The sequence below is a fragment of the Thermobia domestica genome, chromosome 9 (genome assembly GCF_964235325.1).
Source record: "Thermobia domestica chromosome 9, izTheDome1.hap1.1, whole genome shotgun sequence".
Classification (NCBI taxonomy): Eukaryota; Metazoa; Arthropoda; class Insecta; order Zygentoma; family Lepismatidae; genus Thermobia; species Thermobia domestica.
Genome location: NC_137462.1, coordinates 122,443,025 through 122,456,643, shown reverse-complemented (window position 1 = coordinate 122,456,643; position 13,619 = coordinate 122,443,025). Strand labels below are relative to the sequence as shown.

Sequence of the window (13,619 nt, the reverse complement as noted above, 5' to 3'; positions counted from 1 at the left end):
TTTAGATACATTCATGCTATGTTGACACTACACATCGAGTCAATCGTTCTGCTCGGCAACAACAGCTCGTGATGCACGATATCCTCCCAATCCTACCAAACGCACAGCATAACCCTCTTGGATGTCCGTTTGGGCTTTGTCACAGACTGTGAAGCGTCCCTTGCTTCGTCCACAATCTTTCTCACACTTCGTTCTAGGTTACCGACTTTTCATTACTTTTGATCAATCGCTTTAAAAGTGGCTCGAGTTCGTTACGTTTCAGTAGATCCACATATAGAAATTCGATCGAGGAAATGTTTGTAAGTCACATCATGTTACGCAAACGTCGAACTTCCTTTGTAGCCAACTTTCAAAGTTCGGACACTTTCGTGAGGTGTGTTAGGTCATTGGCGATGTCATGACCACTTACATTAGGGTTTTGCTCGACTTTTTGTAGAACATCATCCACTTTTCTCTGATTTGTCGCCGACTGCGGGGAACATCTTGGACATCCAAATTTCCATAACGAAAGCGACTGAATAATCTTTTGGCTGTTGCTTTTGATGACATTCCAATAACATCACAAATTTCTTAATGAGTCTACGCAGCATTTGTGCCTTTATCAAAATAAAATTGTGAAATGTAGCACAGTTTTGCTGAAAATTTACTTATCTTTACAGCGCAATACCTTACGTCTGATTATGAGAATTCCAGAATATATATATATATATATATATACGAGCTTCATCTATCAGTTGTTGAACGATGTTTTGCCGGACTCGCTGCTGTTCTGAGCTTTGGGACATAACATGCCATCTCGTGCGCAAAAACTCACTACTTGTAGACTACCTGATATAAGCGTCTTGTGCATCATTTTGTTCTTGTTCTTTGGGACTGTAGTGGAGAATGTGTTCTTTGAAGCACACCTTGTTTACTTTCTGAATTCCAGCTTCGTGCGGCGAGGCGTGCTTCATACATTTGCTTCAACACAGAAAAGTTGAAACAAAGTCCCATCTTCTACTGAAGTTTCTATGTAGCTTGTCAGCTCAATAAGAGTGCAAGCTTTTTCTTTCTTTTTTCTAGTTGTCTCACATAAGTGTCTTTTTGTTTCCTTTGAATCCTTAAGAAAGTGCGATGGCGGTTCCGGAACTAGCAGACAGTTTTAATGATATGTGCCATTTAAATCTACTTCATCTCGAAGAGCAATTCTTGACAGTACCTGCTGTTGGTCAGTAGCCATTCGTTTGATGATGTGATCAGCACCCATCAAGGTTGAAAAAAAAATCACTTTTTTTTAAAAAATCATTTTTATTGATTTTTTAAAATTTAAATAATGTTTCCTTTCTTAATTGGTAATCAACGAGGATTTTAGGTTTCTTTAAGTGATGTTAGAATAAAAGTGAAATCAGAATTTCCCGATATTTATCTTGTTTTCTGCAGGGTGTTTCTCACGGTTACTTAAGTATCAATATTTTGGCCACCCAACATCTTACAGCAGGCGCTTTCACCATGATCTTGCGAATTCAGTTCACAATGACTGGACGAAAGAAAGATAATGTATGGTAGTATTAACTTTTTTTTTTTTTTTTTTTTTTAGCATTTTAATCAGTAAACAAGAAAAATAAAATATACAGTGTAGAATATGTTACCATTTTGCAAACTGCAAAAACTTTGCATTGCATTACACAACTAGTATATAGCCTTTTAAAAGTGTTTTCTTTTTAAATTAAGTACAATTTTGTGTACTCCTTTCACCATAACTTTCTAATCATGAATATCAGTATCATTTGCTTTAAAATTGTGGAATTATTCAGGGTAAACTTGCATATCAATATGAATTGTACATGAATATAAATTAGGTTATATTATGATTTCCAGTTATCTGCATCCATTATGACAAAAGTAATAGAACAATATGTACTATATTTTAAATGATAAGGTATTTCTAATCAAGAATGACTTCTTTTTTAATATTTTAAATTTTTCTTTCTACCTATTAAAAGCTAGTTGCAATGCCCGTTCTTAGCACGGGAAGAATAAGTTTATGGCAAATGTTTGAAAAGTATATTTAAACCTTCTTTCCCAAGCATGCAGACCACCTATAGAAAATATGGTACTTTTGTCCACTCTGTCCCCATCTCATCAAATAATGAGTCTTTCAGTATATTCTTACAATTTACGATAGATTGGTGTTTTGGTAAGTGACTATTTCATATTAGAAAACACGAGTGAGAGTTGTTAGGCATTAACTAAACTGAACATCCCTTTTCGGGGGTCCGGTTTTCACTTTCTTTTTGTTACGCAAAGATCGAATTAATATTTATAGTTAGATCGAAGGTTTAGTGAATGCCCGAAATTATGCTTTTTCTACGAAGCATCTGTATTCTTTATCTTTCAGAGATGCTGTATGAATGAAGAAACAGGTGTCACATATCTGAAACCGTGGCAAATTGGAGAAACATGCGTTGGTGCAGGTGGCATTGGAGTTGTTATAAGAACCAATAGTAGTCATTTTGCTGAAGGTCAAATCATAACAGGAGTTTCATTAGTCTGGCCGTGGCAGTTGTACAACATATTTTCAGCTGATCAGTTGGTCAAGGTTAGTATGAGAAAATATTATGAAAAGTTCTTTCTTTAAAAGATCTCTCTTTCCAAAGTTTATATAAGTAAAGGAAAAGCAACAGCAGTCAGGGCAGATGATTTTGTTTTCATAAATCTTTATTTGTACCTAAGGGCTTGGGAACCAGAACTGACTTTCCTTGAGTTTGTGGCATTATGCTTCTTTCCTGCCAGTTTAAGTATATAAATAAGAACGATACCATTGAGAATTTCTATGAGCGAAACCTACGTATGTTGGACACCATTAGTTCCGTTCAAAAGTGACAAGTTTAGATGGTCAGAAATAAATTATTTTTGAAGCAAGTAAATTATATTTAATGAAAATATAAATTATATTTAGTGAAAATAATTTCTGCATCATGAAACACTGCGTGTAGTAGTTATCTCTTTAAGTTTGCCTTTTTCCACAGTTTGGTTTCAATATAAATTCAACTTTCTAAAACGCTATGAAACATTCTTTCCTCTATAGTGATGAATGCAGATAAGATAATCACTTTCAAGATGTGAACTTGGAATATCCGTTCTGTGTAGCCGCACTAAGAACGACGCTACTGCCGCCTTACTTTTGGATTCACAAACAAGAAGTTGTGCCGTGACTTTCCTTTCTTTTACACTTAGAAACATTAATCTGTACATCATTTGTATGTATTTTCCTGCAAATGTTTTCCAGAACGCAAATTCTTCTAATACATGAGGAAAGAAAGTGCATCAAGTAGCTTAATAAATCCGCTTGAACTTGACTTCAAATCTGCAATTGTAGAATATGAATGGGAATCCTTCATGACGCTAAGCTGTACATACTAAACCACAAAAAGAATAGCATCGCCTCCTGCAGTTTTGAAAAAGCTACTTGCAATGGACGGCTCTTTTGCTTTTCTCTCAATTGAGTTTATAGATCTTTTGAAACATTACAGTAAAGTATTTCTGAAATGTTTCCAGGAATTAGAAAGAATATATAAATTTAGAATTGAATTTTCAGTTGAGCAAGTGAGGTATCCAACATATTAGAGGCGAATTTGCAATTAGCAGCATATAAATAGCGTTGCTTCAATGCTGTCAAGTGGCCAACTTAAAGTAATAAGGAGTGCATATCTTGGTTTAAAAAAAAAAAAAACTCTCACAATTCGTTCAGAAGTTGTTTCATTAATTTATTTTGTATTACTTTTACCAGTTCGGATGTCTGATGCCACTGACACTATTAAATTTGACACTTCTTACTCCATTCGTTGAGAGTTCTTTCATTTATTTATTTTGTGTTACATTTCGCATTAGCTTGCCTAGTTTCGTAATTTTATTTAGCTACGTTTCATATTATCGTTTATGTGCTTTAGTCAATCCATAAGCATGAATTATTTATATGTACAAGAGAAAATAGAAATTATTCTCATTCATGGAGAATCTGGCAATAAATATTAATTAGTTAATAGGCACAATTGTAACGTACCAATTATCGGTCACGATACATTACATTGTTTGGGTTGTATGTTTTGAATTTGTGTTCGTGTTTAATTTGTTTTGATTCGTGTTTCTTATGAATTCGTTATTGATGTTCCCTTTTATTAAATGTTTGGTACTGTTGAGATGATGCCTTGATGGTGCACATAATCTCTATCTGCGCCGTAAACAGTAATATGACGTGGTAGGCAGGGTTGGCTGGTTTAAACCAAGGTGGTTTAAACCATGGTTAAAACCGAGGTTTAAACCAGCTGTTTTTTTTTTTAAAAAAAAAAACTGGTTAAAAAAAAAACAACGAAAAATGCTTTAAATCGTGTGAACTTCATGGTGACGTCTCCACATATCAAACCATCCGCATTACGTTTATCTACTTTACACCTTTTAATCAAGGGATCTCGTGTTCAATTCTCGATCGAACCACAACCCATCTTTCAAGTGTAAACCAAGTAGCGATTCGAGGTGTCCCTTTAAGCGAAAGTCTTCTCCGTGGTAACCTTGGTATTTCATAAGGATGTTAAGCCTAAACATACGAAATGAAAACAAATTATATATTTCTATTGAATCAATGCCTGTTCTTGTATAAAGAAGCAAGTTTGTTTAAATATATTGATAGAAATTGGCAAAATTTATGAATTGCCTACGTAGCTTCCAACAACAACTTGGATTTGACTTTAATTTTATTGAATGATATCTACATGCCAAATTTGTAATTTAATACCTCAGTTTTAGCGTAGTGATTATGATACGTTGACCTTAAAATTTTACATACAAATACATTTAAAGTAATAACAGGATTTTCCCAATGGCTAAGGCGGGAGTTTCCCGATTCATATATAATTCTGGTATAATGTTTTTACTTGTGTAATTGTTTATCTTTTTGTCCTTCTGAATTGACTCTTGACAATTATATTAACAAGTAGGCCTATGTAAAGATCAGTACAACGTACTTTTATCAGGAGTCTTTCGTGAGTGAGTCGGCAATCGTATTTGTGTAATGTCCGTGTCCAAATGGACAGTTTCTCTTGGATATAAGTCGAGAAGCGGTTTGGATTCCGCTTTAAGCTTATGTGACCCCTTCCAGCATAACCTTGTTGTTGCATAATAACACCAAGGCGAAACACTCTTTTCTGTTCATATCTAATATAAATACATAGAGTAAATTATTTAAACCAAAAAACCTGGTTTAAACAAAAAAAAAAAAAAAAAAAAAGGTTTAAACCAAAAAAAACCCTGTTTTTTGGGTTTTTTCAATAAAAACCATGGTTTTTGCCAACCCTGGTGGTAGGCCTTCATTCAAATTAATTTGATAATGAGACGTGATATGTTTTATACTAGAATTGTCAAGTTATAACATACATGGTATTTCATTGGCCTGTCTATTCTATATCTGCAGACCATATCAGTGGATATTCTATATCTGCAGACCATATCAGTGGAGAACAATTATATTAAATAATTAGTACGTATTTATCGGTGATTCTATACTTGAGCAGTACACGCAACACACTATTAACTGCATGTGTTAAGTGTTATGTTCATAATCTAACATGGCTAATGCATATTAAATTGAATTATCAAGTTACATGAAACATACGCACATAGGCGCCGACTTTGGGGGGGCAGGACACTTTTGCCCCCCCCCCCAATATTTAGAGGTGGGGTCCTTGCCCCTTCAATATACTCCGGCCGAGGAAGAATTAACAAAGAGGAGCAAGAATGTCTGTTGTAAACTTCGTCATTCCTCTAATTCAACGTTAGGAATATCCTTCTAGGGATGGGTACGAGTCGAGCTAAAACTCGACTCGACTCGAATTCGAATCAAGTTCCGAGTCGAGTCAAACGTAATTTTCTCGAGTCGAGTTCCGAACCGAGTCGCTGTTTTTTAGGTCGAGTTTCAAGTTGAGTCGAGTTTGATAAATGGCTCGCTGATTTGTAAGTACAGTATATTTTATGTGCTTTAACAAGTGTTTTAAAAGACATAGAGGATGGAAAATTTGGTGAGAAACAATGCTTTTATTCAATTTGGATTTCATTCGCTCTCTTTTATTTCTACTCAGTGTAATAAAATAATTCTGTTTTGTTTTAGTCACGAATAATATAAATATTTTTTGTCAGGAAACCATAAAGAAATTAAGTGAAATTTCAAAGAAAATCCATTTTGTGTAGATAGGTTCTGTATACAAGGTCTTAAATTTAAATATAAAGGTAACCAAGAAAAGTTTTGTTGCTTTTTGACCCACCACCTTCGAACATCGATATGTCACCTAACCTGGAAGATCAAAAGTAGTCCTCATCAGCATCGACGACCTTCTGAAAACGTCCTAAAAGGCCATGCAATCCATCGCGGTAGAACTTGGTGGGCAGTGAAACGAAGAAAGTATGAGATGCATTTTGGACTTTTACTAGGGATTTGAACTGGCGTCCTCTAAGGTGATCCTCCAAAGAATGGAACAGGTGATAATCGGACGGTGCAATACCCGGGGAATATAGTAGTTGCAATATTGTTTCCCATCCAAGGCGGAAAATAGTGTCCTGAGTCATCCTAGCCGTAAACCAGGACCCATTTGCAACTCAGAAGTGATGGCTCCAGAGTTTTGAGTTTTTGTTGAGCACAGCTCAACTGCTAACAGTACACAGTTGAACTGATACTCTGACCAGCTGGTAGCAGTTTCCGATGCACGATGCACCAAACACACAGAAGGACCTTCTTCTGGTACAGTGCTGGTTTCTGCTGTTTTAAAATCGGTTCATGGGATGCTAACCAATGATGACGGCGCCGTGGAGCTTCGTATAGGACACACTTTTTATCACATGTCAACTCCCTGTCCAGAAATGGCTCCGAAACAGTAAATAAACACAGGCGACTGCCGCGTTGCCTTCTGGCCCGTAGTCAAAATATGAGAGACCCATCGACCCAACTTGTAGTGCTTCACAAGTTGATGGATGTGCTGCCGAATGGTTTCACCACATACTGAATTGTAGTCCCAGTTCCTCTTTGTACATGTGTTGATCTTCTGGCACGTGGTGTTTTCGGGTGTTTCGTCACCGTCCTTAAACTTGTTAAACCACCGCTGCACTGTCCGCGTCGTTACGACACCCTCACCAAAGGCCTGGCATATCTTATGTCTCTGTACAGCGGCGTTTGACCTCCATTTGAACTCGTTCAGCATACATGCTCGTCCCATGTTCCCTCTGTCTTTACGCAAGTTCACGGTGTGTCTGAATTGCCACAATCAGGTAGTATGTCGGATATACCCACACCAACAACTGACGTTCGCCTTATCTCCACTTGCATTCAACTCACAGTGTGAGGTCCAATTGAACACAGACCTTCACGAAAAGGGACAGAAATTTCTTGGTTACCTTTATAGTTATGCACAAAAGTATAGCGTTTGGTTCCTGGCAGTAGTTCATGATTATGCATAATAAAAACTATATTGAATATAATTTATGGATAATAATAATAATAATAATAATAATAATAATAATAATAATAATAATAAGAAGAAGAAGAAGAAGAAGAAATAGTGTTTTTAGTCTTCCAGAAGGAAACCAAAATTTTCCTTTCTTTCAGGCCTCAAAAACGCTAGCAGCAACACACTTTTTTTTGGCTTTGTACATTCTAGCTGGCCCCCCTCAAAAACGACGGGTCCCCCCTACACAAACCTGCTGGCTACACCCCTGCACATATTTAATAATAACAATGCATGTCTCTAATTCCAAGCTGGTAATGACAGGTATTATTATAATTATTATTATGTGGTATGTTACGCCTGATGTGCGAGTAAGTAGGTCGGGTACAAACGAAGAAACAAGAAAGTGTCATTTTGAGAAAAACGACAGTGACGACGTGGAGCCCTTAGATTTAGAAATTTGGTGAGCGGAATTACAACTTTCGGCGAACCTGTGAAAATTTATCATCTCGGACTAACCTTGGTTACGTTTGACTAGAAAAAGGAGCTCCAAGCAAAATTTGTTTAATCTCATGTGGCCTGAAGTCGTCACTTTGGAACGTTCAACTTGCCAGTCATGGAATTGGCTTAGTGGACTTGTTTTATCGTGAGCAGCATCACGACTCGACCGGGATTCATACCTAGAGAGGGATGGAGTTCTGGTGGTGTCAGGAGGCTGTTACCGGTATATAAATCTGCAAAACTCAGGTAATACGAATTTTCCTTAATCTTGTTAGATAACCAGGAACTCGAAACTTCTAAAATCAATATGGCGACGATCACACTATTATCATAATTACTGGCGCATAATCTTTAGTGACTATTTATATTTGTGTTGTGATATATATGATGAAAATGTTTAATATCAAAATGTCAGGTTAAAAATTTGTGCGGCGTCACACATCCCCGACATTCCTTAATTGTGTCTTCACTGATGTCTCAGTTACGTAACAGGCTGTTAGAATTTTCTGGAACAATGATGGTAACATCTTTATTGCTACGTTATTTTATTAGTGTCACTAATTTGCCATATTTGGAAATATATATATATATATATATATATATATATATATATATATATAGTGTGCTTGGATCAATTTAGAAATCAGATAGCTTTGAAAACTTTAGACATATATTTTTGTTTTTCGAATGGCATAATTAGTTTGGCTCATGGTGTAGACTGATGTAATATTGATCTCGTTCATAGATGCACCTGAGGCATCAGCTTGCTGCCCTTAGTTGCAAGATACTGAATATTATGTATCTGGGTGAATTCTTTTAATTCTAAGGAACAAAATGGCACAAAATCTGGTTTTCTGTGTAATCTGTTCCCAAGTAGCTAATATGAATAATGGAATAACGCTAAAACACTATCCAGTATTTTTTTTTTTTTTTTTTTTTTTTTCATTTGCATGTTCATTTGTATATAGTTCACGTTTAATTTATTGTGTATGGTTTAGTGGTTAGAATTAAGTGAGTTAATGTTACAATCACAAAGAGCGTTCCTCATATCTGTCATTGTACTTTTCTCTCCAAACTTTGAAATGGAGAAATTGTGAAATGATGACATACATAAGTGATGATATTATCGCTCAGTAAACCGACACATTTTACTCGACAGTGTGAATATTTAAAAAAATGGGTTAATGAAATATAATGTTGCCAGAATGGAGAAGATAATAGTCTGTTTATGTGCCATATTTTTGTTGTTATGCCTTGAATACAATATATATATATATATATATATATATATATATATATATATATATATATATATATATATATATATATATATATATATGTGTGTGTGTGTGTGTGTGTGTGCGCTGCCTGTATGATAACGATGGGATATTCCTATTACATGACCAAAACCTTGAAATTTCTTTTATTATACAATTTATTCCATTGTAAGAAGAAAATACAGCCGAAATTCTGTTATAAAATTTAAATAGTCAAAAGTTATAGCTGAGTGATAATTGGAACTTTCTTCTTCGGATCTTATTTGCTGAACTAAATCGATGTTGTCCATCTCAGTCAAAATGTTAAAGATTTGTTGTATCTCACCAGCTGTAAGCAATAAAAGAAGTCAATAATGGAAAAGTTGAGTATAATATTTCAAATTTTACGTTATAATAGAATAATACTACAGTATGGTTCCAGTGTCTATATAATGAACGTAATTGCACCTCATTTCAAAAAGTTACAAGAAATTATATTTGTTTTCTTCTTGCTTCTCACAATCGATTACTGCTTTCGTTTTGAATCTTGGAATCTAACTGAGAATGTATCTATATAAATCCTAAAATAATGACTTTGAAATAACAATAACAGTTTTCAAATCGGTACGGTAAATGTAGTTCAATCAATTAATAACTACATATATATATATATATATATAGATAGATAGATACAAATACATTACTTTTCGAATCGGCGACTACCTTCAGAATTTTTTTTTTTTTTAATATAAATTTTATTAAATTCTTCAATTGACGTCTCCAACCCGGATTCGTTACTACATCCAAGATCTGTGATGTTATTTAATTTAAATTATTATGATTAAAAAAAATTAATTCTTCACAATATACGAGGCACATGTCAAAACAAAGGGCCGATAATTTTTTTTTATGTGAGGCTGGCAACACTGAAAAGTTGAGCAGAAGCAGAAGCATGCCCTAGTATTCTGTGCTTTCTTCAGAAATCAAATCGTCCAAGTGGAGTAGTCCAATCGTCAGTTCACAATAATTGAACTCTTCAAAGAGTTTCTAGAAGTATCTGCGAAAAGAGTGCATCGAATTCTGTATGAGAGATTGGGTTATCACAAACTGTGTGCAAAGTAGATGCCAAAAATGCTGAGAGACGTTCACAAAGAGCAAAGAATGACAGCTGCACGTGATTTTTTGGCCCGCTGGGAAGAGGCTGTGGATGACCTCTTTTCTCGCGTAGCGACGGGGGATGAAATCTGGATATCGTACGCCACTGGGGAGTCGAAGCATCACTCAATGCAATGACAGCAGTCTGGTTTTCCTAAAGTGAAAAAATTCAAAGAACACCATAAGTTCACAAAGTCATGACATCCTTGTTTTAGAACCAAAAGAAGTCTTGTGAAATTCTTCTAACTAGAACGAACAATTACAACAGATGCATATTGCCAAACACTGAATAGTCTGCGATGTGCCATTCAAAATCGACAGAGTGGGGGCGCGGTGGCTCAGGGTATCGCGTTCACCCCCGGTGCTTGGAGTCCCTGGTTCGATCCTAGCTTGCGTCGTGTGGACTTTGTGGTGGACAAACACCTTGCTCGTGAGTTTTCTCAGGGTTCTCCCGTTTCCTCCCAATTTCTTCATTCTACCATTTCATTCATTTCTCATCATCACCGTCTCCTTTAGCCTAACCGGCATAATCGTGGGATGTAAAACTTAAAAAGATTTCCAAAATCGGCAGAGAGCAATGCTACTGTCTGGAATTTTTATCTGACCCGCCCTCACACAGCTGCTCATACTGTTGATACAATTCAAAGATTTCGATGGGGAATATTTAATAATTCCCCTTACAGCTCCGACCTTGCTCGCAGCTATTTCTTTCTTCACCTGAAAAAGTGGCTTGCACTGTTTCAAGGACAGTGAAGTGCTGAACATATCAGTTCTGGACTAGCTGCACTCTTATGCGGCAAATTTTTACACAGAGGGTGTATGGAATCATATGCCTAGCTACCACAAATGTCTGGAGGTTCATGGTAACTACGTCTAAAAATAGCCAACGCATGTATTGTATATCAATTTCTTCTATCATTTTCCGGCCTTTTTCTATGCCTCGTGCATTATTCAGCACACGCTAGGGCAGTTGAACATTAATATCCTTTATCTGTTATGTATATCGGCAAACTCATTAGCCCTATTTCACGGCAGTTATGTAGAACAATATGAACGGTGAGCAAAACACACATATTGTCGAAAACTAAGTGCCTGGTTGAAGACCTATGTCTCGTAAAGGAGCAGAACATGTGATTTCAACATGATTATTGTTTAGCAACAGTACGTGAGGTATCAAATTGAGACTACAGTAATTGCTGGATTGACAGAGGTGGTCCATGGCTTATTAGAAGTCAGACTTACGTCGCCAATTTCTTTTTTGAGGTTTCAAAATAAGTTTATCAGCAAGTGTCAAAATCCGTGAAAACATGATGGAGCGACTAAAGAATGCTTGCTGTAATTCATGTGCAATCATTTGAAGTTAAGATCAAAGTTAGAGATAATTATTTTGAGCACTTAGTGTAACAGAATGATAAAGGCAAGGGAACATACCGAAAACAAGGACTCCTATTCTGAGATCTTATAGAGAACAAATTCCACCATATCAAATTTTGATCCGTGATGAAATATAGAAAGAAACGAAGCTTAATTACTTCACGCTTAGTGTAGCACTATCTAAGGGCCGCGGTGACTTAGTGGTAGGGCAATCATCTCTGTAACATGGAATCCCTACTTCGATCCAGCTTTATCTAAGTGGGTTGTGTGGTAGACAAACACCGTGTGCATGGGTTTACATGGTTCTCCTATTTCCTTGCACTTTCTTCATTCCACCATTATCATCCATCTTATCATCACCGTCTCCCTTAGCCTCTGTGCATAGTCATGGAAGGCTAGCACACACACAAATAGCACTATTTATTACGAATAAAGCAAACGTTCAAGACAACAGAATGGTACTTAATTTTTCAAAGCAGTCCCATACCGGTGTGTAGCAGTGTCAATGTGTCTGAAATAGAAAATATACAGTGAATATATTCTGTGTGTTTTTCGAAAGTTGGCTGAAACGTTAAATCGTAATAGAACGCACAATTATACTCACTATTTCTATTATATTTCGAATTACTATGAACCGTTCATAAAAGATGAGAAAGTAACTTTTCTTGACTTTTATCCTTTTAATTTCTGCATGCTTTTTCCTAACCACTTTCTTGTCTTAATCTAAAGAACGAGCAATTAATAAACTTACCTGTTATCAACAATTGGTACATTGCATATTATATCGTATTCTACCTATTTTGACATTCGGATCGGAGATATGGACATTGAGAAAATGAGACATCCCCTATCTGCTAACTACTTATCGTAACATGGAGAGAGATATAGATCTGGAATAACGCTCTAAGATAGAGAAACAACTCCTTGGATCGGGAAATTAACAGGAGTTATAAATGTTTGAAAATAAAGACACTGAAGTGAGAGTTGGCCACACATGTTGCGAGAAGAAATGATCGGTAGTGACAGCCAGTTTTTGACTACATACAAAAAAGAGTCAAGAATTACTGCGGAGTAAGAGTTGGAAGTACTAGATACACTCTTAGCGAACGTTATAACCATCATCCAAAATGGTTAGCAGTGGCAGACGATTTGAACTTCTCTCTTTCTCTGTATAGAATTTTCTCTTTTCTTTCTATATTCTGTTGATGAGTCGTTTGGTTGGGACTACCAAAAACATCTTGTATATTAATTGTCAGTTTTACCTGTTTAGGTGGGCATTGTTAGAAGAAATAGGATGATATAGTGTGATTTTTTTCTTATTTTCAGGTGGACATGGATCTTGTTGATAACAATAGCTCGATGATACTGAGTTGTCTTGGATTGGTTGGTCTGACGGCACTGTTAGGAATCCGAGTGATGGGACATATAAAGCCGACAGCAAACCAGACTGTAGTAGTTAGTGCTGCAGCTGGCGCTTGTGGATCTTTGGCTGGACAGATTGCAAGGTTGATTTTGTTTCTGAACTTAAGTAAAAATATTGTTATTCAATTATAGAATCAATAGAGCACATACTCATAAGAAAAGTGACTTACCTTGTATCTTCGTGTTCAATACTTTAATTAGATTTTTCCTTCCTCAGTTAAGTCACGGAATACTGAGTGCTAATTGTTCTTTAAAAGAAAACAAAACTTACAATGCGTTGTAAAAGTAAGGATTCGGTGACAGTAATAAAAATTGTGCTGATGATTTTCCCAGAGAGATAGGAAATATTCAATTAAAGTATCAAATATGAAGGCACAAGACAAGCCACTTTTTTTTAAAAATATCATTATGTACTGTTTTCAGTTTCAAATTGGGGCTAAAATTC

General features: G+C 35.9%; 1 protein-coding gene across 1 annotated transcript in view; it reads left to right on the top strand.

Annotated features, from left to right (window-relative positions):
- LOC145694983 (prostaglandin reductase 2-like) overlaps positions 1-13,619 on the top strand; it is a 76,675-nt gene that overhangs the window by 23,607 nt on the left and 39,449 nt on the right. The window contains exons 3-4 of the mRNA XM_081771810.1: positions 2,378-2,578; positions 13,079-13,257. Of these exons, the coding sequence (XP_081627936.1) occupies positions 2,378-2,578; positions 13,079-13,257 (380 nt within the window). The remainder of the gene's footprint in view (positions 1-2,377; positions 2,579-13,078; positions 13,258-13,619) is intronic.